This window comes from Chinchilla lanigera, unplaced genomic scaffold, assembly GCF_000276665.1.
Source record: "Chinchilla lanigera isolate Chin_1 unplaced genomic scaffold, ChiLan1.0 scaffold00007, whole genome shotgun sequence".
In the NCBI taxonomy this organism is placed as follows: Eukaryota; Metazoa; Chordata; class Mammalia; order Rodentia; family Chinchillidae; genus Chinchilla; species Chinchilla lanigera.
Genome location: NW_004955408.1, coordinates 21,517,302 through 21,542,595, shown reverse-complemented (window position 1 = coordinate 21,542,595; position 25,294 = coordinate 21,517,302). Strand labels below are relative to the sequence as shown.

Genomic DNA, 25,294 nt, shown 5'->3' with positions numbered 1-25,294 from the left:
AGGTCGTGAGTTCGGTTCCTGGTACCGGAGAAAAACCAAAAAAAAAAAACAACAACAAAAAAATAAATAATATTACTTTACCATAAAGAAGGATAAACCTGAGACATTTTTAGGTAAGTGGATGCACCTTCAGACCATAATCTGAAGCAAAATAAACTGGACACACAAGTTTAAATATCACATTGTTTCTCTTGAGAAACCCAGGAGCATAATGGAGGACAGATAACTGGGAAGTAGGAAGAACATGTCTAAATGAGAAAGGGGTACAAGAGTGGGGGACAAAGGGAAGGGAAGGAAGGCAAAAAAAAAAAAGAACAGATGGAAATAAAGCTAGTGTACATGGAGAGAAGATAGGTTTGAAGGGAGGGCAGGAGAAAGGGAAAAAAAGAATTAAGATGTATTATCTATAAATACAAATTCCCTATAATGAATATTATCAATATGTATGAGAAATAAGTACTAATAAAGTAAAAAAAAAAAAAAAATGAAAAAGAAAAACGAGGAGTTCCAGCCCAGCCTAGGAGACTCAACAACTTAAGAGCGTGTCTCAAAATAAAAATTAAAAAGGGCTGGGAATATAGCCCAATGAGAAGCCTGGGTTCAATCTCTAGTCCTGTAAAACAGAACTAAACACAGGGTCCAGTGCAGAGGCACACAGGTGCTTGAGAAATTGAGGTGACAGGATCCCAGGTCTAAGGCGAGCCTGCGTAACTTAGTGACAGTCTGCCTCAAAGTAAAATAAAAAGGACTGCAGGTGTAGCTTAGAGGTATGAGTGCTTACTTAGCATGTCCAAGGCCCTGGGTCTAACAATAAAGTTCACCACAGGGGCTGTAGTTTGAACATGTTACATTCTCATTGGCTTGATGCACACCAGTGATGTATGTGTAACTGTCCTCCTTCAGGTGGCTTGGGGGAGTTATGCATGTACCATGAATAGCTCAAGCTGGAGGGAGCGTGTCAATCTCCACAAGGGGTAGAAAAAGAAGAAACATAAGCCTGCCTCAAAGACAACAGAACTGCATTAAATATTTGATGGGCATAATGATTAATAATTGGCTTTTAGTTTCTCACTTTCCAATAATCATTAACAATACACAGCAATTATGGACACTGCAGGAAGTATGTACCAAAATAAAACAGTTGCAAACATCAGCCTTAAATATTGAGAATACAAAATTTAATTGAAAATTCAAACTTGTGCTTCAACAATTAACAAAATTTGGGCTGGGGATATAGCTCAGTGGCATAAGTGCCTGACTGGCAAATGCAAGGTCCTGAGTTTGATTCCTGGTACAAAAAAAAAAAGTAATAAAATTTTAAAAATATACACCCTTTTTTCTAAAATTTTTTAAACTACACAAAATGTCCTTTTCATTAAGCATACAATTTGCTATGGTTCATGTACATGGTAGTGATGAAGAAAACTAATGGAATCTAATTGCCTTGAGTGAGTTGTAACAATACATTACCTGAGAAATACCCATGGCACTATTACACTGATAATCTCCAAATTTGGGCTGCTGACTTGGTGTTACTATCAGAGGAGGATTTTCCAAGCCTGGATATGCAGCCTTAATGGCACAACCAAAGATTTCTTGAAGGCAGCTATTAATGTTAATCATATTTTTAGTTGGTTTGTTCTTTTCCGCCTGAAGACTCTGCAAAAAGGAAGAAAATGTCCAATAATGTACTACGTACTATCATACAAGATCTACCCAAATATTCTGAGGAACCTAGCTATTTGAGAAAAACAGGAAGAGAACGAACATGCACTCATAGTGCGTGTTCTGTCTGCAATTCACTGAGACATAGGAGGAGTTCATCCCATGAAATCTAAGACATGCATGGGAAGTTCTCTGAGGTCTTTTCAAATTTCTCTTATAAGAAAAGAAACTGGGAGGAAGGGGTAAAAAGGACTGAATGAGTGTTTTTTTCAGCTTTCTTCAAAGCTCTGAGAAAAACAGAAATATAAAACCAGGTGTAGCCAGGCATGGTGGCCACTTGTAATGCCAGCTACACAAGAGTCTGAGGAAGAAGGACCATAAGTTAGAGGCCAGCTTGGAAACTTACAAGACTCTGTCTCAAACAAAATTTAAAAAGGGCTTGGTATATAGCCCAATGGTGGAATGACTGCTTAGCATGTACACGGCCCTGGATTCAATCCCCAGCACCACAAATAAACAATTTACATTTTGATAGGATTACTTCATATCAAACACTGGAAATGAAACTCTATGGACAAATCAAGAAATGCTGACCTCTTTAAGGTGTGAAATGACAAAGTGGGTACTATCACTATCCCAGTAAGACATGTAATTTTGTCTCACTTTGGCCCTACTCCTACCTCCCATTTCTCATTTTCTTTTCAGTTCAGTGGAGTATAATCATTTAACACAACATATAATTACTTTTACTATTGCACTTACCATACCTTCCCATAATTATGTATCTCCACTATTAGACTGCTGGATTTGGGTAACGTGTCACAGCTCTATCCTAGGCATCTAGCATTGTACCTGTTGTGCAAGCAAGTTGTCCCCACATTAGGACTAATATAGCACAGTACATATGTCTATAGCTCAAGATTAAACTTAAGGCCTTGTACATGCTAGGCAAGCGCTTTGTCACTAAGCTACGTCCATAGACTCAAATTAAAAAGGCTATGGATGTAGCTCAGTGACAAAGCGCTTGCCTAGCATGTACAAGGCCTTAAGTTCAATCCTGAGCAATAAAATATTTGAATCTGTGCTATATCAAGATCTGAGCTAATTGCTGGGCGTGGGGGACCACACTTATAATCCCAGCACTTGGAAGGCTAAGGCAGGAGGATTGTTGCGAGTTTGAGGCCAGTTTGGGCTACAAAGTGAGCTCAAGGCTGGCCTGAACTGCACAGCAAGACCTTGTCTCAAAAAGTCAAAAAAAGAAAAAAAAAATCTATGTGATTTTATAACACAAATACTATCATAACAACAATTTTAGAATTGTAGTGGGAGAAAGATCTGTTAATACTTAATTCTAAGTACTAGGTAAGTAAGACTTTCTTAAAAAGAAAAGGGCAGCTCAGTGGAAAAGGGTGTAAGGAAAATGGAAGCTGCTAAGTTGGGAAGATTAATACTTGCACAGCCTGCCTGGAAGTAACACACACAAAAAGCAATTATGGAAATGAGGTCATTCTGCGAAATGTGTCATTAGCAACTTGCAAGGCAAGCCAAGCTCTGGGTTTTTTTGTTTTATCAAAATATCATTTTTAGATTGGAGAACATGAACTTGAGCACAAGCTTCATGTAAAAAAATGTTTTGGAATATTAAGTGGGGAAAAAACCCAAATGATGCTGTAAAACATAAAATACAAAAATAAAACCACAAAATAACCAATTTAAGACAAAGCACATATGTGGGTGTATTTAAAAATATTTACTTTATGACCAAAGCAATTACTTAACAATTCCAAACAAAATTTTTTTAAAGCATGAGCTTGAGCTATTGAAAAAACACTTTCAACCCTACTTATTTTTTTGTAATCTAGGTAGACACTTAAATCCAGCGGCACACTTTTAGGATTTCAGTACTTTTTTTTTAAAGGTTCCTCTTGAGTACTCACCTTTCGAAGAATATTCAGTCGATACTTTAATTTTAAATTTTCTTCCTGCAACTGCTGCAAATTGAGAGAAGATTCCAAGCAGCTGTAGTTTTTCAACCGATCAATCTCAGCAGTTAGAGACTTAATCTCTTTTTCCTAGACAGTAAAGACACTCTTTTAGTGAAGTATGATTGATGACTTCATAGCATAATACTTCATTTCCCCTCTCCACAAGACACAGCATAGGTGATGAAAATTAATTTTCCCTTTGACAAGTTGTGTTTTTCTTCCTCTATGACACTTGCTGACATTTGTATATTACTTGGTAACATAGAATTGGGTGTGTATTGAGAGTAATATTAAAAATATAATAACCCTTATATCCTTAAGTTTTTCTTCAGCTCAACAAATCACCGTGAATTAATAAATTTCAGGCTGACTAATCTGCCTTTACTACCAAATCTTATGGATTTGAGATTCTTAAAATCAAACACCTGGACTGGGAGTGCCCCCTGGACAGAGCCCACTTGCCTAGCATGTGAGCAGCCCTGGGTCAGGTTCCCAGCACTACAAAAAGAAACAACCCAAACAACAAACCACCTTTTGCTGGAAACTGTTACAGGCAGCCTGAGTCAGACAGAAATATTTTTTTTTTTTTTTTTTTTTTTTTTTGGTTTTTCTCCGGTACCGGGAACCAAACTCACGACCTTGCGCTTGCCAGGCAGGCGCTTTTGCCGCTGAGCTAAATCCCCAGCCCTCAGACAGAAATATTATAGGCAGTCAGGCAGGGCCAGGCCCTCGAAGGAGCCAACATGAAAGACAAGTGAAGATATGTATTTGCTGTGGGCCAGACTCTAAGACAAAAGATTAAACAAATGCACCCACATACCTCCCTAGCGATGGATATCAGAGATTGATATTCTAAATAGGTAGTGATCACCTTGAAGAGCTCTTGACCTGTATTCATGCCTGCTTGCTATGTGACTCACTTCACCATTTGATCCCCATTTAATCAATTTTACCTGAACAATTCTTATTGGCTGACCATAGTTTTGTCCATTTTTCCCTTACCTTGGACCTGCCTCGCCTCATGGTTTTGCTCTATAAATGTCCCTAGAAAGGACAGAGTCCGGGGCAACCCACTCGGGCCCCCCTTCTGTCCCTCTCTTGGACAGAAGCTTTCTTTCCCTCAATAAATATATTTTGCTCTTAACCTTGGCTGTTCCTAAAATTCATTCTTCGATTTTAGAGAACACTGACTCGTCCCAGATATCATTCAGGTTGGGAGTTTTTCTTTTCCTGTATCAAAACCAGCTCAAATATCTGTTTCTTACTCTTTCTGTGTCTAATCAATTTCCCCATATCTTCCTATCAATTTCTAGCGTCTCAGGTTCTAGACCTGACTTTGTACATTAATACCTAAAAATAAAGGCATTTCAATTCAGAAAGAAAGTCTCCAACTTAACTACGAAATTCAGGAGAAGAGTTAATTAAAATTTCACAATGTTTATCAAGAGAAAATTACAACCCTGGGCGGGGGCGGAAATCTACACTGTCCCAGACACTGGGTTAAACAATTTTCAAAAATTACAACCTTCATCATTATCCAGTACAGCAGTCCTACAACATATGGATAAACATATGGCTCTGAATAGAACAGAGCTGGTCCGTTTACTCGACCAACTCTATTTTGTGACTGCTGACTTGGCAGAAAGCAGTTCCTGTAATAGGATACAATATGGTTAACTACCTTCTCATCAACCCTCCCCTACACGGCACAGTGATAACGAGACTGGTTTTACCCGGCGTGGTGGCGCACGCCTGTAATCCCAGCAGTCGGGAGGCTGAGGCAGGAGGATCGCTGCGAGTCGAGACCAGCTTGGGCTACAAAGTGAGCTCAAGGCCAGCCTGATCTGCACAGTGAGACCGTGTCTCAAAAAAAAAAAAAAAAGACAAGAAACTGGTTTCACTTTTGCTTTTTAATTGTCACCCGTCCCCCATAGTGAAAAGGCGCAAATCTACGTCTGATAAGGAAGCAACCCTTGAGCTTATTAAGAATCCTCTTGCACAGAGTTAGAGAACGGCTGAGCTTCAAAGCACCACCCAGTGCAATGCATCGGACCCACCCGGCCTCTCCCCCGGCACCCTAACAGCGCGCGCGCCGAGGAGCCAGCAGCTCTGAACACGCACGCCCCAGTCCTCCGGCCACAGGAGCCTGGAGAAGTCTGGGAGAGGACAGGGCCCGCCCCCGCCTCGCCGAATGCGGCGCCCCCACAAGCCCTGGAGCGAGCTCCCCTCTCCCGCGCACCCCGTCCTTCCCCACAGAGGAGGAAACAGCCCCCGGGACAGCGTGACTCCGGGGCACCGCGGCGGAGGCCTGGGTTTCGGCCTGAGCCCAAGATGCTCCCCGCCTCGCTGCCAGTGCCCCAACGCTGCCCGGGCAAGCGCTGAGACCTGGTCCCTGCCCTCTGGACCTTTCCGCCAGCCTCAGATGACAGACCTGCTGCAGCAGCCGCGCGGAGCAGCGAGCCACCAACCCGTCCATCCTCGCTTCAACGCTTTACGAGCCAAGTGGCCGGAAACGGAAATAGCTGCCGGCGGCCGCACGCGGATGTCCCGCCTCCTAGCTGCAAAGTCTCGTGTGGTTCTCCGTGTTATCCTCTCTGGTGCCCCCTGGCGGGGCCCAGGACACACCGCGGCGAGAACGAATACGGGAGGGCTGTGCTAGTGAATTGGCATCCCTGTGATGCTGGGCGAGGCGGACGCATTTGAGGCGAAGTTGTACCAGAGATACTTTGTGTTTAGGTTGACTTAGACAGAGGCTCTTATCTAGGCTCTCTTTCTTCAGGGCCTCCGTTTGCCCTTTTGTGAAATGGGTGCAGAACTAATAAATCCGTCTGGTTTGTTCAGCAAGCATTTACTTTGCACATTAATGTGCCAGACAAAGACAGATAAGGTCCTCACTGTCACAAAAACTACATTTCAGTGTGGAGAGAGAGACAGAAATAGTAAATAACGAGGTCAGTCTGAACTGCCGTGGAAGTAATACGAGAAATTTGGGTCGGAGACAGCCTCTCTGAGAAGTTGTCACTTGACTTAAAATACTTTTAATACTTACTTTCCCCAGCTTTACTTAGGTATAATTGACGAGGAAAATGTGTATATATGAAAAATTGTACATATTAACTGATTTGGGGGGTGTTGAGATGAGGTGGGGTCTCCCTGTGTAATCAGGCTGGCCTTGAGCTCACAGCAGTCCTCCAGCCTCCCCCCCCCCCGCCCCCGTGTTGGGGTTACAGGCACGCACCACCCCACCCCCTGCATGTGCTTTGATGTATGTAAACATTGTGAGAGGATGGCCACGGTCAAGCTAATGTCCATCACCTTGATACAGGGAAATAGAAACTCCCAACCTGAATGATATCTGGGTCGAGTTTGTGTTCTCTAAAATCAAAGAATAAATTTTGGGAAAAACGGAGGTTAAGAGAAGAATATATTTATTGAGGGAAAGACAGTTTCTATCCAAGAGAGGGATAGAAAGGGGGCCCGAGTGGATTGCCCTAGAGTCTGTCCTTTCTAGGGACATTTATAGAGCAAAACTACGAGGTGAGGCGGGTCCAAGGTAAGGGAAAATGGACAAAACTATGGTCAGCCAGTAAGAATTGTTCAGGTAAAACTGATTAAATTGGGATCAAATAGGGAAGCGAGTTACGTAGCAAGCGGGCATGAATACAGAACAGGGGCTTTTCCTGTAAGGGGTTGGGTCAAGGACTCTTCAAGGTGATTGCTACCTATTTAGAATATCAATCTCTGATGTCCATCCCTAGGGAGGTATGTGACTAGATTTGTTTAATCTTTTGTCTTGAGGTCTGGCCCACAGCAAATGCGTATCTTCTCTTGTCTTTCAAGTTGGCTCCTTGGAGGGCCTGGCCCTGTCTGACTGCCTATAATATTTTTATCTGACTCAGCTGCCTATAACAACCCCATTTCGCTATCCTATGCTGAGAACATTTGAGATCTTTTAGCAAATTTGCTTTGCAAATTTCAAGTACAGAACACAGTATTGCTTAGCATCACTGCTATACATTAGCTCTCCAGAATTGATTCATCCCGCCAAAATGAAACACTGTACCCTTTGGCCAGCAGCCCCATTTCCTTTTCTCAGCCTCTGCCAACCACCATCTACTCTGTACTCCTATGAGGGTGACTTTTTATGATTGTATGTGTGTGAAATCATATAGTATTTGTCTGTGCCTGGCTCATTGCACTTAGCATAATGCCCTCTAAGTCTGTCCTCTAGTTTAAGGAAATGACCAGATTTCCTTATTTTTAAGGCTGAGTAATATTCTACCGTGTGACAGAAACAGACAAACTGGGCTATACCAGGAGGGCAGGGAGCTTGCCCAGTCTTCCTTACAGCGCCAGTATTGGAGTACGAGTCTCTAAACATTTTTGCTAGTGGCAATGTACTGTTTTCTGGCATGTTTGTTATTTAGAGCATGATTTTCATAAAAACTGATGGTATGCAAATTTCACTTGTCCAATTTATGGAAAATGTGTGCCATATCAATTCATTTGCAAAGCCAGTCCACATCAATTTTTAAAAATTTTAAAGTTTGCCTTTTTTCCCTCTTTGGTAGCACTGATGATTGAACCCAGGACTTTGCCCATGCAGACAAGCACTTGAGCACTCAGCTACACCTATGGCTCCGTCTCTATTTTTTATTTTATTTTTTGTCTTTTTGAGACAGGGTCTCGCTATGCAGTTCAGGATGGCCTTGAGCTCACTTTGTAGCCCAGGCTGGTCTCGAACTCACAAGGATCCTCTTGCCTCAGCCTCCCAAGTGCTGGGATTACAGGTATGCGCCACCATGCTTGGCTCCATCTCTGTTTTTTTTTTTTTTTTTGGTTTTTCTCCGGTACCGGGAACCGAACTCACGACCTTGCGCTTGCCAGGCAGGCGCTTTGCCGCTGAGCTAAATCCCCAGCTCCCCGTCTCTGTTTCTTAAACCAAATGGTTAATGCATGTTGCCATGATACCTTAAGAATTCTAAGAAAAATGGCTGGAGGCAGAGGTGGACAAATCCATGGGTGGATAGAGGGATGGTGGTATAGATCTCCATCTTCAAGATAAAGCAGGAGGCAAGGGCCATCTTTTTACTGAGCTCCCTTCGTGTATTGCTCAAAGATTTATTCTCAAGAAATATACATTGTGCCCCTTGTTCAGGGTCTATTGGTTTACACCCAGGGCAATGCCCACAGTACAGCTTTATCTTTCTACCTGGCTTTGGGGCCACTTTCTGAGAGCCACTTCTCCATCTTTAATGTCGTCCCCATTCCATATATATCTCTGATCTTTTAGAAAACTTTCTTTCTCATCACCCATCAGCCCATGCACATTTTTCTCCCTAGTTCCTAAAACAGAGAAGAAGATATACATGGTGCCTGCCCTGATGTCTCTAACATCCAAATAAATGGATAAAACCAGAGTCAAATGTATATGCATAAGTGGTAAAAATAACAATGTCATACTTGTGCCCTTTTGTTACTTCATTTATTGACTACTAAGTGGTTGGTTGTAAACTTATTAGTGAACTTACCATGTTCTCCTTAATGCATTTATTTAGTCCCAAGTGCACAGGGAGAAGTCATGCTAATAGTGTTGATCAAATGTAAAGATTACTTATTCTTAGAGGCGTAGAGAATACGTTTCCTATCAGAATGTAACGACTTCCACACCATTCATTTGCAACTGACTTCATCCAGTTCCTAAAGTATATATCTGAAGTCCTCATACCACTGAATGAAGGAAGGCATATCTTCTTGCTCAAAATCCTGGAGGCAGCAGCAGGTACACCCTAGATATGGAACTCAGGACTTTGGGGTTTCAAAGGCTCATCTTTTTCTCCTGCCCTTCAAGCAATGCAGACTGTAAGCACATTGAGAGTGAATGTCTAGGCAGCATTTTACAGCTTTACATGGAGCTCTGCTAGCACATTTAAGACATGCGTGCAGTAATTTATCTACAGATACACTACACATGTATGAAAGGATGGAAGGACAGAGAGAAAATAGCTATTGTTCGCCAAAGCAAGTGACTGGGTACAAAATAAGTCGCCATTAATTAATTTATAACCCATCTATTCAGATGATGTGGCTGTTAAAAAGAAGGAGGCTTACAGATATCTTTTACTATTTTGTGGTGCTGGGAATAGAACCCAGTGTCCCATGGATACTAGGTAAGTACTCAACCACTGAACTATATGCAGTCCTTTTAAATTTTATTTTGAGACGGAGTCTTGCTAAATTGCCCATGCTGGCCTCAAACCTGTGATCTTCCTGCCTCAGCCTCCTCAGTATCTGAGATTACAGGTGTATGCCACCATGTCCAGCTGTAGCTCTTAAAAGAAAAGTCAGCGTGGCTGGAACCTGGATAACAAGGGAACAGTCAACTGGAAGAATCCTTTATTTTTTTGAGATTCTTGCTGTTTTGCCTATGCTGGTCTCAGATTTCTGGGCTCAAGTAAACTTCCAGCCTCAGGTTCCCAAATAGCTGTATTGCTGTGCCTAGTACTTAGAAGAATCCGTTAGCCTTTTTGGGAGGAAGGAAGTACAAAGAAATCAGAATACATATTGCAGCCCAGTGTGGTGGTGCACGCCTATAATCCCAGCACTCGGGAGGCTGACGCAGGAGGATTCTTGCAAGTTCGAGACCAGCCTGGGCTACAAAGTGAGCTTAAGGCCAGCCTGAACTGCATAGCGAGACCCTGTCTCAAAAAGAAAAAAAAATACATATTACAAGAGCTCTGTAGTCACAGATTCAGTTGTTGGCTTGGGACAAGAGACTCCACGAGGCTCTCTGAGTGTCCTTTCACTCTTGCCTCATGCAGAGAAGCCACAGGATTTCAAGATTTTGTTCTTAAAGAACAAAAGGTTCTAACCAAGTCCCTACAGTCTTGTTTCTTCATTTATGAGATGCCACAATGGCGCAATGGAGCAATCGCTTCTGCTGAAAGAGACGCTTTGGATGTGGAAGACAGGATATGCATCCTTGTTCTGGGCATTTATGATCTGTGTGACCTTGAGCAGGTCATTTCTCATTTCTGGACTTGTTTCCTGAAGATTCTGGAGATAACACATGTGATATCCCAAGAAGACATTTCCTTATTTATTTGTAATTTTTCTCCAGGCAAACACCTGGGTGTACTGATGACTGCCAGAGGTTCACAGACATTCATCGCCATGGCTGGCACAGGAACTTCTGCCTTCTGCGGAGGTGGTCTGGGTCTTGACACAGGCGTTCCACCCGCTAAAGCGACGCTGAGCCATTTCCCCTGCAGGAGGAGCGGCCCCTCACAGGAGGGCATCTGGAGGTCTGTTTCACGGAAGCTGAGGCCCCGGGGGTGTGAAAGCCTGGGCTTGGAGGAAAGAGTTGAACGTGGGTGAAGATGTGAGAGAAGAAACTTCACTGCATGGCTTTCAAAGCTATTATTAAGTTTCTTGACTATTACTCATTTTCTTAACTGTGAGGTTAACCCTGAATAAGTGGAATGGAATTCCAGGAAGGACAGTGACTCAGCTCACGAAAGGGACTATAAATTGGTGAGGAGCTTCTGACTGCTCTGAATGAATTCAGGCCCCACCTTCCCCATGACACCTCATTCTTTTCCCAACTCTTGCGTCTGCTTTTCTCTTTGCAGATTGGCCTCATTTTTCTTTCTAATCCTCTTGGCCTCCACCAGCTGGAATCAGAGATCACTTTGGGAAGAGGAAATCTAGTCTCTAACCTTGAGGTGTAAAATACTAGGGAAGGTCTCTGAGTGACTCAGCTGGGGTCCCATGCCTGTCCTTGGTCTAATCATAGTAGCCAACTGATGGGTCATTCTGATTATCTAGCTTGGGGCATCTGCCCCGCCACTGTGGCCAGAAGAGGCTTAACAGAAGGCTAGAAGAGGCTACAGTGGCAGCAAGGACAGCAGCCTCCTCCAAGCTCTGAGCTCTGTCGGCTTTAGAGGACGACAGAAACAGCACGAACCACAATCCTTGTGGTCTGGGACCTAAGATAATTGAGTGGAGGATGACGCGGATGGATCCTCACATGACAAAATGGTGAGGCTAACTCTTAACATGTGGGTTGTAATTGCGTGGAAGGACAGAGACAGCATCATAAAATAATGAGTTCTGTGAAGCCATGGGGGAGGAAGGAGCCCTGGGTCAGTGGTAAGAAACTGGGCTGACTTTCTATTGCTATAACAAAGTACTTAACCCCAGGTACTTGCTAAAGAAAAGAGGTTTTATCTAGCTCACAGTTCTGGAAGCTCAGGAGCATGGTGCCAGCACCTGCTCAGGTCTGGCCAGGGCCTCACAGCAGACAGTACACAGTGGTGGGAAGGTGTGCAGCTGTGTGAATGTCAAACTGGTACCTTCAGAAAAGCAGTTCAGAGTAGGCGCCAGGCTCCCCCGTCAAAATCCCTTCTCTCAGAAACTGATCCACTCTGCAAGATCAGCACCAACCCCTTCTGGGAGTGTAGCGGCCCCTTCGAATAATCTTCCACTCCATGCTACCTCTTAAATGGGTCACCCCCTCACTATGACAACATTGTGAACAAAGCAACAGCACAGGAATGTTTTCAGGACCACATCCAACATACCATCGAGCTTTTGAGAGCCCTGGAAGCCAGACAGGAAAGAACAGAGTCTATGCCACGGTATGTTCCATAAGCATGAAGAGAAATAGCCAGATAAGGAAGACCCTCTGCAGCCAGTGAAGTGGTCTCCACACTATTCATCGCCCCCCAGTGATCCCCAGTGGGTAGGAGATGACCATGCATATTGGCGTTCCCCACTGGGAGGCTGGGCTTTCCATTTTGGTTCCATCTCTGCCGGGGCTTCATTCACTTTGTACTAAGAGGACCCTCAAACCGCAGTGTGCGTAAGACACAGTGGAAACCTAAGTGAACATGATGTGGTGTCTGGGTGCATCTGCAGGTGGCTGGGGGTGGTTCAGTGGGTCTAAGGAAGGGTACAAGAGTCTCTTTTTTTGTTTTTTTTAGTTAGGGTCTTGCTGTATAGTTCAGGGTGACCTTAAACTCACTATGTAGACAAGGCTGGCCTCAAACTCGCAGCAATCCTCCTGACTCTGCCTCCCCAGTGCAGGGATTATAGGCGTGTGCCACCACGCCTGGCTCAGTATCTTTTTTCTTTCTGAGACAGGGGTTTACTATGTTGTGCAGGCTGGTCTTCTGCGATCTAGCAATCCTCCGACTAGACCTCCTGAACAGGTTGGACTAGACGTGCTCACCACTGAGCCTGCGTGAGTCTGTACTTTTACCCAGCTGCCGAGGAGGTGCTTCTGCTACAGGAGGGTGCAACATACTTGGAGAAAAGCCGCACAGCGTATCAGCGAGAGAATGGAGGAGGAGATTTTGTTGTGGTTCCAGTGTGATTGTCAATGTGAATTCTGGTTGTCTGCAGCAGCCTCTGCAAAAGAGCTGTGAGGGCGTTGGGGTCCAGAGCAGCACAAGGCACAAACTCTTTTGCTCCAGGACCTATTACAACTGAGTCAGAGATAACATGGATTAACATCACAGGAAGAAACTGCCGCACAGATTGCAATGCATGGAGAGGAAGTCCCCAGAAAGAGAGCACAGAGAATACTCCCCATCTCAGTCAGGAACACGGACTTCCAAGCAGCTGGAAAGTCTGATGAACACATGAGCAGAATAGGCAAAAGAAAAAAAAAAATTCCACGGGTTGGGAATGAACAAGAAGGAAAGGACTGGAAAGGAAAGAGTCGGAAGTCACAGAAACACCACAGGGAGGGATGGGAGAGAAAAAGAGACACAGGAAGTTCTTTTCAAAAGGCCACTTTATTGATGGAGATAAAACTGAACGGAGCTCTCCACAGCCCTCCCCTCACTCAGTCAGCGGCTTCACTGGGCGTCTGAGACTGGTGTGGCCGGTCGCCAGCCGGGGCGGGATAGCTTAGCCAGCTCCCTGCCCGCCTCAGTCAGGCGGCCACATAAAAACACGTCACAGCTAAGGACAATTCGCGGATGCACATCTGAATCCCCCTGATGATTTCTGCATTTTTCTTAATATTGTACAAAACATGTGAACTAGGAAAGGTTAGCTGTACTGTGCCATCTGTGGGACATCCTTTCAGGATTACCGTCCCCTCAACATCACTTCTTATTGCAGTAAAACCTCTAAAAGGTGCTGCTGTACAAAAAGAAAAATCTAGACGATTTTAAGAAGAGCAGCAGCTTAACACTGCTTTAGTAAATTTTCTTTCCCAAAAATACATTCCTAAATATACAAACTATACAATCTTGTCATTTTAATGCTGGTTTTTTGTATTTGTTTTATGTTTTTTGTTTTGTTTTGTTTTGTTTTTTGGAGTTTTTTTTTTTTTTTTTTTTTTTTAATAATAGAACCAAAACTAAAAAAGTCTGTTCGTTTTAAAACCAACAAGAGCGCTAGAGGACTTGTGACTCAGTACCTTCATGTAACACCACATAAATAAACTTTAGCCACAGTCAGCATTCACAGCGTGGTCTGTGGAACAAAGGAAATACTTTTCTGGCGATCAGACATCATCTGCTGAGAGGGCTGGGATATTCATCCGAGGCCGGGTGAAAAACGCCATCTTCTCCCTGTAAAACAGGCCATCTCAGGGGTTTCAATCTTACTTAATGGATGTTTTGGGTAGGACAACTGGGGAGCTGGGTGTGCTGGGGACTGACCCCTCCCCCTGCAACGAGGCATGCACTCTAGGTCTTGGGTTATAGGTTGGTGGGAGAGCACTTGCCTAACATGTGCAAGACCCTTGGTTCAATCCCAGTATCAAAACAAACCAGAACAAACCAAACCAAAGAATAAAGCATTCACTTTACTACTTTTTTTTTTTTTTTTGGTACTGGGAATTGAACTCAGGACCTTGCACTTGCCAGGCAGGTGCTTGTGCCACTGAACTATATCCCTGGCCTTCACTTTACTACTGAGCTATACTCCAAGCCCTGGGCAGGAAAATTCACTGTTGTAGGGGACTGTCCTGAGCTTTGTGGGATGTTTGGCGACATCGTTGGCCTCAACCTTGTAGATGCCAGGAGCATCACCAGCTTCTGACTGAGACAATCATTGGTGGTCATTGTCAAATGTCCCTGAGGCAGGAAGGACCAATAAAATCACCCCTGGTGGAACAACACTGCTTAAGTGGACCTGTTGGAATGACCAGCCATCTTTGGGGCCTCTCAGAATTTAAAAATGGTACTTGGGTCGCTTTGAATGGTTTAGATTCTCTGCTAAAAATGAAGAGATGCCAAAATATGGTTGTACAAATTACAGTCCCCAGGTTGAATGTTCATAGTCTAGAAAGGCATTTTTTTAGTATATACAAAAATACATGTATATTGTCTGAAAGATGTCAGAAGCCTGAGTTCAGGCCTTTTGTGGGTTGCAGACTGAGGCCAAGCAGCATTCAGGGCCCTCTACCAGTATGACTGGGTGCAAGAGAACAGCCTCCTGACATCCTGGCAGGCAGCAGGAAGAGCGAGGGGAGCCCCGTGGGCACCTACCGGCCCCAGGCTTATTTCTCATTTAGCCAATCCTCTGCAATTACCAGTGATGGAAACGCTGAGAGGAAAGGCCAGAGCAGGTGGCTCATTCATTAAACAAGAGGATCCAACAAATTAGCTCGAGTTGTATGGGACTGATAAAGACAGGCAGGGGAAGAGCACTGCAGAACGCACAGATCGCTGGAGACAGCTTGGCAAAGGCTGAACATCTGTTACAACAAGCGCTGTAGCTCTGCTAGAGATGGGCGCAGGGGAGGGGAGTAGGGAGGCTGGGAGAAGAGGGCTGGGGCTGCGTGGGCTCACTGTGGCCGGGAAGGTGTGTGGCTGCCGCCCGAGCTCACCTGAAAGACTGCACTTCTGGGGGCTCCTTACAGCTCTGTCCGCGAAGCCGGTGCACATCCTTGGCAGCGGCCCTCATCATTTTGTCCGTCTGCAGCACGCTCTTGTGCTCTGCTTGGTCCATCTGTGGGGCAAAGCAAGCAAAGGCTCGGCACAGAGGAGAGACCGCAGGGCCTCCAGACACGAGGCAGCTGGGGGAACTTGTTGCCACAAGTGACAAGTCCAGGGGAATGAAAGGTGCCACCACCACAGGGCCTGGGTCTTTGGGAGGGTGACAGGTGGTGTTCACGTCATCTCAGTGAGGGACTTGACCTTGGCAGCTAAGAGGTGAATGCCTGTGTGAACCTGTTGGAAATGAGCTGAGGACTACCGGGAGCACTCATCTAACCCTCAGGCCCCCTGGGGGTAGATCTGATAATTACGCCTGTTTTACAGAACAGAAAACTGAGGCTCACACATGTTAAGCAGTGTCTTCAACATCCAACAATGAAGTAGGGGTGGAAGCCCAAGCCCCAGTCATGCAGTTGTGCTTTACAGCCTGCGGTATAACTCTGCATCCCGTTTTCCTGACACAAACCTACGCAAGCACTCGTGAGAACCAACCGGGGAGAGCGCAAAATATCTATATAAACACATATAAACACACTGCACTAAGAATTCTGGTCAATGAAGCTATCACTTAGATGGCTGAGAAGCAGATGTTACGGATGGACTATGTTTTGCTGTTTGAAAGTCAAATTTTCCTGACTTGTGCGGTTTTTTTAAAGGTAGGCCACAGAGGGGCTTATTTTCTCATCTTTTGCCTTGATGACCAGGAAACTCAAAGATAAATATAAGATCCGACTATAATTAGGTTACTTTAAGTTTGGGATATATTTATGTTCTTTTTCCTACAAGCCTTTTTTTTTTTTTTTTTTTTCTCCGGTACCGGGAACCGAACTCATGACCTTGCACTTGCCAAGCAGGCGCTTTTGCCGATGAGCTAAATCCCCAGCCCCGCTAAATCCCCAGCCCCAAAAGCCTTCTAATTTTCAATTTTCCTTTAGTGCCGTCATTATAACCCTATTCATAAATACACAAGGTATTAGTAATGAATTAGAAGGAAACATTTTGGACCTTGTAAATGACCAGTTTGGTGCCTTCACACTAGTCCAGGCCTAAGAAGCCCAGCGTCATCTTTTTTTTTTTTTCTGGTACCGGGAATCAAACTCACAACCTTGCGCGTGCCAGGCAGGCGCTGTGCCATTGAGCTAAATCCCCAGCCCACGTCGTCTCGTCCTAAGCTATCACTTTACTGATAGCCAGGACTGCAGGCTCTCACGACAATCTGGGCAGGCACCCCTAGGAGGTGCTCTTTGCACTGAGTACAGGCGACACTAGCACAGGTCTTTCGCCTCATGGGCGGCAATCAGGGAGCGGCAGCTGTTATTCATTATAAAGGAACCAAACACAGCCCTTGTATCCTGGCAGTACATTGTTTATCTCTTCATTGTAGTGCAGGACTTGTTGGCTTAGAAGCTTAGAAGCCAACTGGTGACACATTCAAATTTTTACCCCTATGATCATTTAAAATATAGCTCAAGTAAAAAGATCTTTTAGCTACATAGAACCTGCCTGCTTTACATGCCCTGTGAACTTGCACCCAACATTTCCCACCACAGAAAAGGTAAAGCCTGAAGCTTCAGCCACCTAAGCTGCTATTGCACTTTGTAATTCTTAAACCCACAGACTCCTCATGCCGCTGAGCGACACCATCTAGATGTCAGCCCTCCATCAACTTCCTTCCCTTGTAGTTCCCTCGTGCCTCTGCATTGGGCAGGGCCCCGCACTTCCTGTGGAAGGACTTCCCAGCATGCAACACTGCGGAAGTACAAATAAAACTCACTGAGTCCTACTGCTACTTTGTGGTTCTTTTTTCTATGGTCAACCCAGAAATCCCGCTCATTCCCAACAACACGGCAGAGATGCCAGCAAAAGCACAGCAGTGCCCCAGGGCATCCTCTCAGTGCACAGTCCTGCTGTGACCAGCTCCACTCTCCTCTGGTGAAAGGTTCCTGGGACTGCCTGGGCACCTGTGGGACAGTGCTGTACCTTTACTCTGCTGACGTGCATGCCTTGAAATGCATGTGATGAAGGACTGCATGATGAGTTCAAGAGTGAAACATAAGGGCTTACATGAACATGTCTGTAAAACAAAGGGGCCCTGCAGCCACATAGAGTGGGCAGAGGGATTCCTAGATCTGCCAGCTGATGGCTATGAGGGGCCACTGAATCTCTCTCAGCAGGACCTGTAGTGAGGACCGTCAGAGTGATTCAAAGCTTTGGCTCTCACCAGCTCATGGCACTCACCCTCTTCTCCAGCATCCTCAGCAGCAGGCGGAAGCGTTCGTCCTCACGCAGCCACTGGGGCAGCTCCTTCTCCCCATGGTTCTTGGCTTGTTCCAGCTGCTCCTTGAGCTCCTTCAGCACGGAGATCTCCTGAGTCAGCTGGCTGTGCCAGGTCCTTGTGGCCTGCAGGTCTAGTTCAAGGTCCAGTGAGGTGCGGATCAGGCGCTCATTCCGCAGGGATTTGACTGATGAAGGCTGCAGAGGGGTGGTTTCCAAAGTTACTAGAAGGTTCCACCCAGGGGGCCCATACAACCCTCTCCTCTCAGGCCCAAAGACCCTCTTCCACTTACCTACAAGCACCCAAGTTAAGCGTGAGCCCCCCCGCCAACCCTGTCGCGAATTCTCCTGTCACATGGCTTGTGTTTATTCAGCACTTACCATGTCCCAGGCGCAGTGCAAAGGGCTTTACATCTACTATGGCATTTTGTGTTCACAACACCCCTGTGAGGTCCCCACTGTTATCCTCACTCACAGAGGTGGCTCACAAAAGGTAGGTGAAACGATCAAAGTAAGTTGTAAGGCTGAGTATCCACCCTAGCAGTTGTATCTACTCACCGGGTGCAGTGAATTAGCTTTGCTTCTCTCAGTGCCCTCAGCGTTTACACTCTGAGTTCATGATGCCTGTTCCTACCCTGTCCTGAAGGTGTTTCCTTAACAAGGCCTGTGCCTCCGAGTGGAAGTCGTGTCTTCTCTGTTCCTTCCACTTCCCCAGTGTTCATCTCCCAGAGCCCAATCTTCCTTGAGGATCCACTCCTCCACCATACTCAGTTCCCCTGGTCTGTGTGAGTCATCAGGGGTAGGAACGTGATCTGAATGTGGGCAATCATAATCTCAGTGACTAGATCTAGGGAGGGGCATGTTTTCTAAGTCCAGCTGATACTCAGTTCTGGCACTCTGCTAAACTACTTGGGTAAAAGGCAAATGTCTTTACACAGAGGTTGCCAGGGCAGCAAAAGGTACACTTGGAACTGATATAAATGTAGTCATCTTTTGTTTTTTTGTCTTTTTGAGACAGGGTCTCACTATGCAGTTCAGGCTGGACTTGAGCTCACTTTGTAGCCCAGGCTGGCCTTGAACTTACAACGATCCTTCTGCCTCGACCTCTCAAGTGCTGGGATTACAGGTGTGCACCACCACTCCCAGCTCAATCTTTACTGTCATATGGGGTGTCATGGTTTGTGTCTAGATGTCCCCTCAAAGCCTTATGCAGTCATGGGTGGACTTTTACAGTTTTTTGATTGATTTGTGGTCCAATGCTGGGATAATGGGTGTGAGTGCTACACCTGCCCTGGGGTGGGCAGCCTGTGTATAATATAAGGGAGGTAAAGAGGCTTGCTCTTGTGGCTTTCGCTGTTTTCCACTGCCATGAAATGTTACCCTCTGCCATGTGCCACTCTGCCTTGGAGCCAGCTGAGTATGGACTGAAACTCCACAAACTGTGCGCTAAATAAACCTTTCCTTCCTTAATTTTAGGTGTTGGGTATTTTGTCTCAGCAATGAGAGAAAAGTAAGACAGAATTTGGCACCAGGAGTGGGGTCATTGCTCTGACTGTACCTGACCATGTGGTTCAAGAGCCTTTGGGAATGGTTTGTGGGAAGAGTTTGGAAAGGTTTAGAGATGTTGCCTAAAAGCGTAACACTGGAATACCTTAGGCCATTCTATATGGGAGACTCTGGTCAGAGCTCAGAAGACCAGAAGGCTAATAAAAATCCTGCCAGTAAGGACTAGGAGGTTTCTACTGGGAAGGAGGACTGCATTAATTGTTGGATGCCAAAAAGTGTGTGCTATGGCTTGAGAAAAAGTTTGTCTACATTTTGTTTGTGTCCAGAGACTTTACGTGAGACTGAGATTAAGGGTGGTGGACTAATTAATCTGACTAAAAAAAATTTAAGGTAGTCTAATATTAAGGCAATCACATGGCTATTGTTAAGGGCTTTTAGCCAGATTTATGTCATAAATCAAGAGCAAAGAGTCCAAGAGGATGATTTAAAATGTTATAATTTTGGCCTGAGGGCATCACAAGAAGCAGCAAGTCTCTACCCTTTGCAGCCTCAAATTTGCAAAAGTGAGACTTTGCTTTGAGGAGAAAGATGCAGAACACCATGTTCCAGAATGGCAACAGCCACGTCAATTCCAAAATGGTGGTGGCATAGAAAATTTGTTCCTCAGAATCAGCTTCAGAGTGCTCAGTGATCTAGGCACTTGATCCCTATACCCAAGGGAGAAGAAAGCCTGGCTACTAGTCCAGCTGGCAGCAGACCTTGACATCATCCATATGATGCTGGTTTTGGGTGCATGCAGAATGCAAGAGTTATGGGTTTTTTTTTTTGTTTGTTTTTTGTTTTTTGGTTTTTCTCCGGTACCGGGAACTGAACTCACGACCTTGAGCTTGCCAGGCAGGCGCTTTGCCGCTGAGCTAAATCCCCAGCCCCGAGTTATGGGGTTAAGAAGGCTTCCACCTCAATTTCAAAAGGCCTGGGATGCCAGAGATATAGCTCAGAGGCACAAGCACCTGCCTGGCAAGTGCAAGGTCATGAGTTTGATTCCTAGTACCAAAACAAAACAAAACAAAACAAAAAAAACACCCTCAAAAGGCCTAGGGGGATGCTGGGGATTTAGCTCAGTGGCACAGTGCCTGCCTGGCAAGCCTGAGGTCGTGAGTTCAATTCCCAGTACCGGAAACCCCTTCCCCCCCCAAAAAAGGCCTAGGAGGCCAGGAACTGTGTGCCTGAGAGGGCACTATGTAAAGCTGTGAGGGTGAAACCAAAGGTACAGTGAAGATCCCAGAAGTTTGGAGAAGACAAGAATGTAGATCATTTAAAAAAAGCTGTAAGGGGGGAGCAAAGCAGGCCTAAGAAAAAAGCCACGAGAGCTACAACCATCAAAAGTGCCACACAAAGGCCTTTGGAGCTTTGGGGCAAAACCACACAAGGCCTTTGGAGCTCACCATTTTCCACAGATTGCTTCAGATGTTCCACATGGAACTATAGGACTCAGTGTTTGCCCTGCTGGATTTTGCACTTGCTTTAGTCCCATTCCTTTGTATCTCTCTGTTTATACCTTTTGAAATGGTAATGTTTATCTTGTGCCATTAAATGTTGAAAGTGTTTAACTTTTCATTTGTACAGGGGCTCATAGCTAAGAGTTTGCCTTACATCTTGAAAGAGACTTAGGACTTGGACTTTTTAGCAATGCTAAAGCTGTTAGGACTTTGAGAACTCTTAGAGATGGAAATGCCTTTTACACAAAGGGATGTACACGAGTCTTTGGGGGCCAGTGGTGTTTATGTTATGATTTTTCTCTAGATATCCCCCCCCTCCTCAAGCCTCATGCAGTCATGGGGCAGGCTTCTAGAGTTTTTTGATTGATTCATGGTCCAATGCTGGAATTATGGGTGTGAGTGCTATACCCACCCTAGGGTAGGCAGCCTGCATACAATACAAGGGAGGGAAAGAGGCTTGTTCTTGCTGTTCCTCTCCTTTTTGCTCTTGTTGCTTTTGCTGTCTTCTGCTGCCATGAAATGTTGCCCTCTGCCATGTGCCACTCTGCCTTGGAGCCAGCTGAGTATGGACTGAAACCTCCACAAACTATGAGCTAAATAAACCTTTCCTTCCTTCATTTTGGGTGTTGGGTATTTTGTCTCAGCAATGAGAAAAACGTAACCAAGACACGGGGTGACCCTGGAGGCAGTAGTGCCATGATGGGGAAGGAAATCTAGCAACTTTTCAACTCCTGGTTCAATCCATACCTGAAGCTAGATCATATCCTGGTCCTATCTTCCTTCCCTTCCTCCCTTTCTCTCTCTCTCTGTCTCTGTCTCTGCCTCTCTCTCTCCCTCCTTCCTTCCTTGTCATCTTCTCTGCCTTGCTGCCATTCTCTTTCTTTGGGTAGTGCTGGGGACTGCATGAAGGGACTTGTGCCTGCTAGGCAAGTTCTCCACCACTGAGCTGCATCCTTCATGTTATGGTCTGGACCTTAAGTGTCTCCCAAAGGCCCATAGGCTAACGGTTTAGTCATGGCCCTGTGGCATACTGGCAGATGGTGGACCATTTAGGAAGTGGGGGGCTGAGTGAAAGGAAGTGAGGTCACTGAGGGCGTGTCCCTGAAGGGGTTATTGAGACCCAGGTCCTTTGTAGTCTCTCTTACATCCTAGCCTCCATGAAGCGAGCAGCCTCCCCTGCTGTGTGCTGCTGTCCTGATGAGCTGTGCTGCCACAGGCCCGAGGCAGTAGGGCCAACTGACATGAACTGCAATCTCTGAAACCGTGAGCCAAGATGCAACCTTCCTCTTTCAAAGTTATCCAGGTATTTTGTCCCAGTGACGGAAATCTAATATATTTAATCTTCACTTTTCCATTAAATGAGATAATAAATTCCCTCTTTCATTTTTAAACTGTGCTATTGTTTGGGTTCTTTCGTTATTTGTATGTAAAAGGTCCAAGTGAATACAAGCATTAGCTGTTCTTCCATCAAAATCTATTATTGATTAAGAAGAACAACTAAAAGGCTGTGAAAAGCAGAATTCTAGGGTGACTCCCCAAATTTTTCCCCCTAACACAGATGCCCTGTGTAATCTGCTACCCTTCAGTATGGGTATGACATCACTATTATGATGAGATTGCCAGTCAAGTGACTGTGAGTTAACCAAAAGGAAGATTATCCTTGGTGGGCCTGATCTGATCAGGTAAGCTCTTAAACAATGGACTGGGCTTTTCCCTACTTGGTTACTCTGCTGGCTATGAGGAAGCAATGCATGTCATAGAGAGTGTCACCTGGCAAAGACCTGAAGTGACCTCTAGGAGATGAGAGCGGCCTGTGGTCTGAAACCAGCAGGAAACACAAGGAGCGAATTCTACCAGCAACTTGAGGGAACCTGAAAGTAGATCCTCTCCTAGTCAACCTTCCAGAGGAAGATGCGGTCAGTTCACACAGTCTTCTGAGACCCTGGGCACAGGACTCAGCTCACTTGTGCCCCAGTTCCTAACCTGTAGAAACGGAGAACAGGAACCTGTTTTATTTTAAACTGCTCAGTTTATGGCAATTTGTTTATGTAGCCATGAAAAAAAGACCCCACAACAACCAAAAAGGGATTTAACACATGGTACAAGAAATACTACTGTCATGTCTATCCTCACTTTGTAAGGTTGGCAGCACTTGGGAGGATGAAGCAGGAAGATCATGAGTTCAAGGCTATCCTGGGCAACATAATGAGACACTGGTCTTAAAAAACACAAAACAAAAAGCTCAAAGCAGAAGTTCTAGAATGTTCTTCTTGAGTGAACATTGTTTGGTCTGTGCCTATAAATGAGCACGGTTGAGGAAATCCAGCTGTGATCTATGTAGTCCAAGTGCTCATAGCAACCACGGAAAATGATTGTGCCCTGCTTGAGCCCATGTCCAGGCTTAGAACCCTTCCTAGGCAAGGTTGCAGCAGGGTGAGGTGCAGCTCACGCTGCAAACAGAAGCAAGGACTGGAGCACCCACGAACCCTGGCCCAGCTGTCCTCTCAGTAAGTCAACCCAGTGGCTAAGCAGGAGGGGCCAGGAAGAAGGGGGCTGTAGGAAATGCAGGGGAGCGAGGAAGAGTCCTGCAGTGATGTTTCTACAGAAGCAGATCATAGACCACCTGCTTTAGAAGCCCTGCAGAGCTTATAATGCAGTCCCCAGGGCTCCGCCCCTGCTGCAGGATGGAGGCTGTGGAAAGTACCCTTGGAATCAGCATTGTCACTAGGCTCCCCAGGTGACTCTCAGGGTTCCAGAGAGCACCACGCATTACCGGTCAGTTACAGCAGATGGAGCACGGGACCCAGAGCGGACACTTGGCTCCCCAGGGACCCGAGGCCACACCCACATTCTTCCCTACCGTGTTCTTCCCTGGTGCCCTCTCCAGAACTGCTGGGGGAAGGGCAAGAAGTAGGCAAAACACCACTCATTTTTTTAGTTTATTTTTGTGGTGCTGGGGATAAAACCCAGGGTCTCACACATGTGAGACAAGTGTTTTATCAGTGAGCTACATCTGCAGCCCAAGTGTATTTTTATCTATCCAGCCAGCCAGCCAGCCAGCCAGCCACCCACTTACCTACCCACCCATTCATTTGCAGTGCTGGGGATGGAAACCAGGGCCTCACACACACTAGACAAGTGCTTTACCAGTGAGCTACACCTGCAGCCCAAATGTGTTACTTTCTTTCTCTCTTTCCTTCTTGCCTTCCTTCTTCCCTCCCTCCCACCCATCACCCGTCCGTCTGTCCGTCCATCCGTCTGTCTGTCCGACCATCCATCCGTCACCTGCAGTGCCAGGGACTGAACTTAGAGTCTGGCACATGCTAGATAAGCCCTCTACCTCTGAGCCACACCCTAGACCTGGGCCAAGACCTAATCTTGGCTGTCAGCACGCGGGTCTGCAGGAGGGGTAGAAGGTCCTCCCCATTTCTGGGCTGTCAGCACCCTCTTCTCTTCATGTCCCCTTTCCCTTTGCCATTGTCTCCTGCTCATTTTCATTTCCTCCTTCTGACAGTCTGGCTTCTAGGTCTCTTCTCATTCTGTAAAAGCACCAGAGTGAAAAAGGACGCCTTCCTTCATCTCCTATAGCCTTGTCAGAGTCCTAAAAAGGGGTCACTCCTTTGTTTAATGCCATCCTCCAGCCAAGGTCCAGTAGGAAAGGCCGCTTTTGGGGGACAGCCTGTGACCTTTCCCTGTGTGTTTCTAGACAGTCTGAAGCCCACTTGCTTCCAGTAAATGCCACATGGGCACCCATAGGGTCATGATTTCTGGTTGGTGACCGTGACATCTTGGCCTGGTTAATTATCTTATGGTTTAGATCGAGAGTGTCCCCCCCTACAAGTATCATGTATTTTTGTTTTGTTTTGTTTTTCTTCTGGTACCAGGAATCGAACTCACTTGCTTGTGAGGCAGGCATTGTGCCACTGAGCTAAATCCCCAGCCCCAGAGCTAAGGTTTTTGAAGGTGATTTGGTCTCAGGGGTGCTACACTCATCAGTAATAATCTTTTTTTTTTTTTTTTTTTGGTTTTTCTCCGGTACCGGGAACCGAACTCACGACCTTGCGCTTGCCAGGCAGGCGCTTTTGCCGCTGAGCTAAATCCCCAGCCCCTCATCAGTAATAATCTTTTCATGAGCTCATGCGCTATTCAGAGGTGGAATAGCGCCTGTCAGAGGGGGCTGGTCACAGAGGAGTGACCTGCTGGGGTGCATTCTTATCCCCAGCTCCTCCCTTCTCTCTCTGCTTCATGGATGCCACGGGACAAGGACCTTCCCTCCACCATGCCCTTCTGCAGCGCTGTTTCTGCTTTGGAGCCAACCATGGGCTGAATCCTCTAACAATTGTGAGCCAAGATTAACCTCTCCTCTGTTGAACTGTGGGTGTCAAGTACTTTGTCCCAGTGACACGTG

At 45.7% G+C, this 25,294-nt stretch overlaps 2 protein-coding genes across 3 annotated transcripts in view; both read right to left on the bottom strand.

Moving 5' to 3' along the window:
* Nucleotides 1-6,170, bottom strand: part of Rars (arginyl-tRNA synthetase) — a 38,258-nt gene extending 32,088 nt beyond the window's left edge. Inside the window, exons 1-3 of the mRNA XM_005376302.2 lie at nucleotides 6,082-6,170; nucleotides 3,603-3,737; nucleotides 1,471-1,659 (exon numbers count right to left, since the gene is read on the bottom strand). Coding sequence (XP_005376359.1) covers nucleotides 1,471-1,659; nucleotides 3,603-3,737; nucleotides 6,082-6,126 — 369 coding nt within the window. The 5' untranslated portion in view covers nucleotides 6,127-6,170. The remainder of the gene's footprint in view (nucleotides 1-1,470; nucleotides 1,660-3,602; nucleotides 3,738-6,081) is intronic.
* A 7,261-nt stretch (nucleotides 6,171-13,431) lies between these two features.
* Nucleotides 13,432-25,294, bottom strand: part of Wwc1 (WW and C2 domain containing 1) — a gene marked incomplete at its 5' end in the record, with an annotated part of 166,521 nt that continues 154,658 nt past the window's right edge. For both annotated transcript variants that reach the window (XM_005376298.2, XM_005376299.2), the window contains 3 exon segments: nucleotides 13,432-14,236; nucleotides 15,499-15,620; nucleotides 17,846-18,079. In XM_005376298.2, coding sequence (XP_005376355.1) covers nucleotides 14,170-14,236; nucleotides 15,499-15,620; nucleotides 17,846-18,079 — 423 coding nt within the window. In that variant the 3' untranslated portion in view covers nucleotides 13,432-14,169.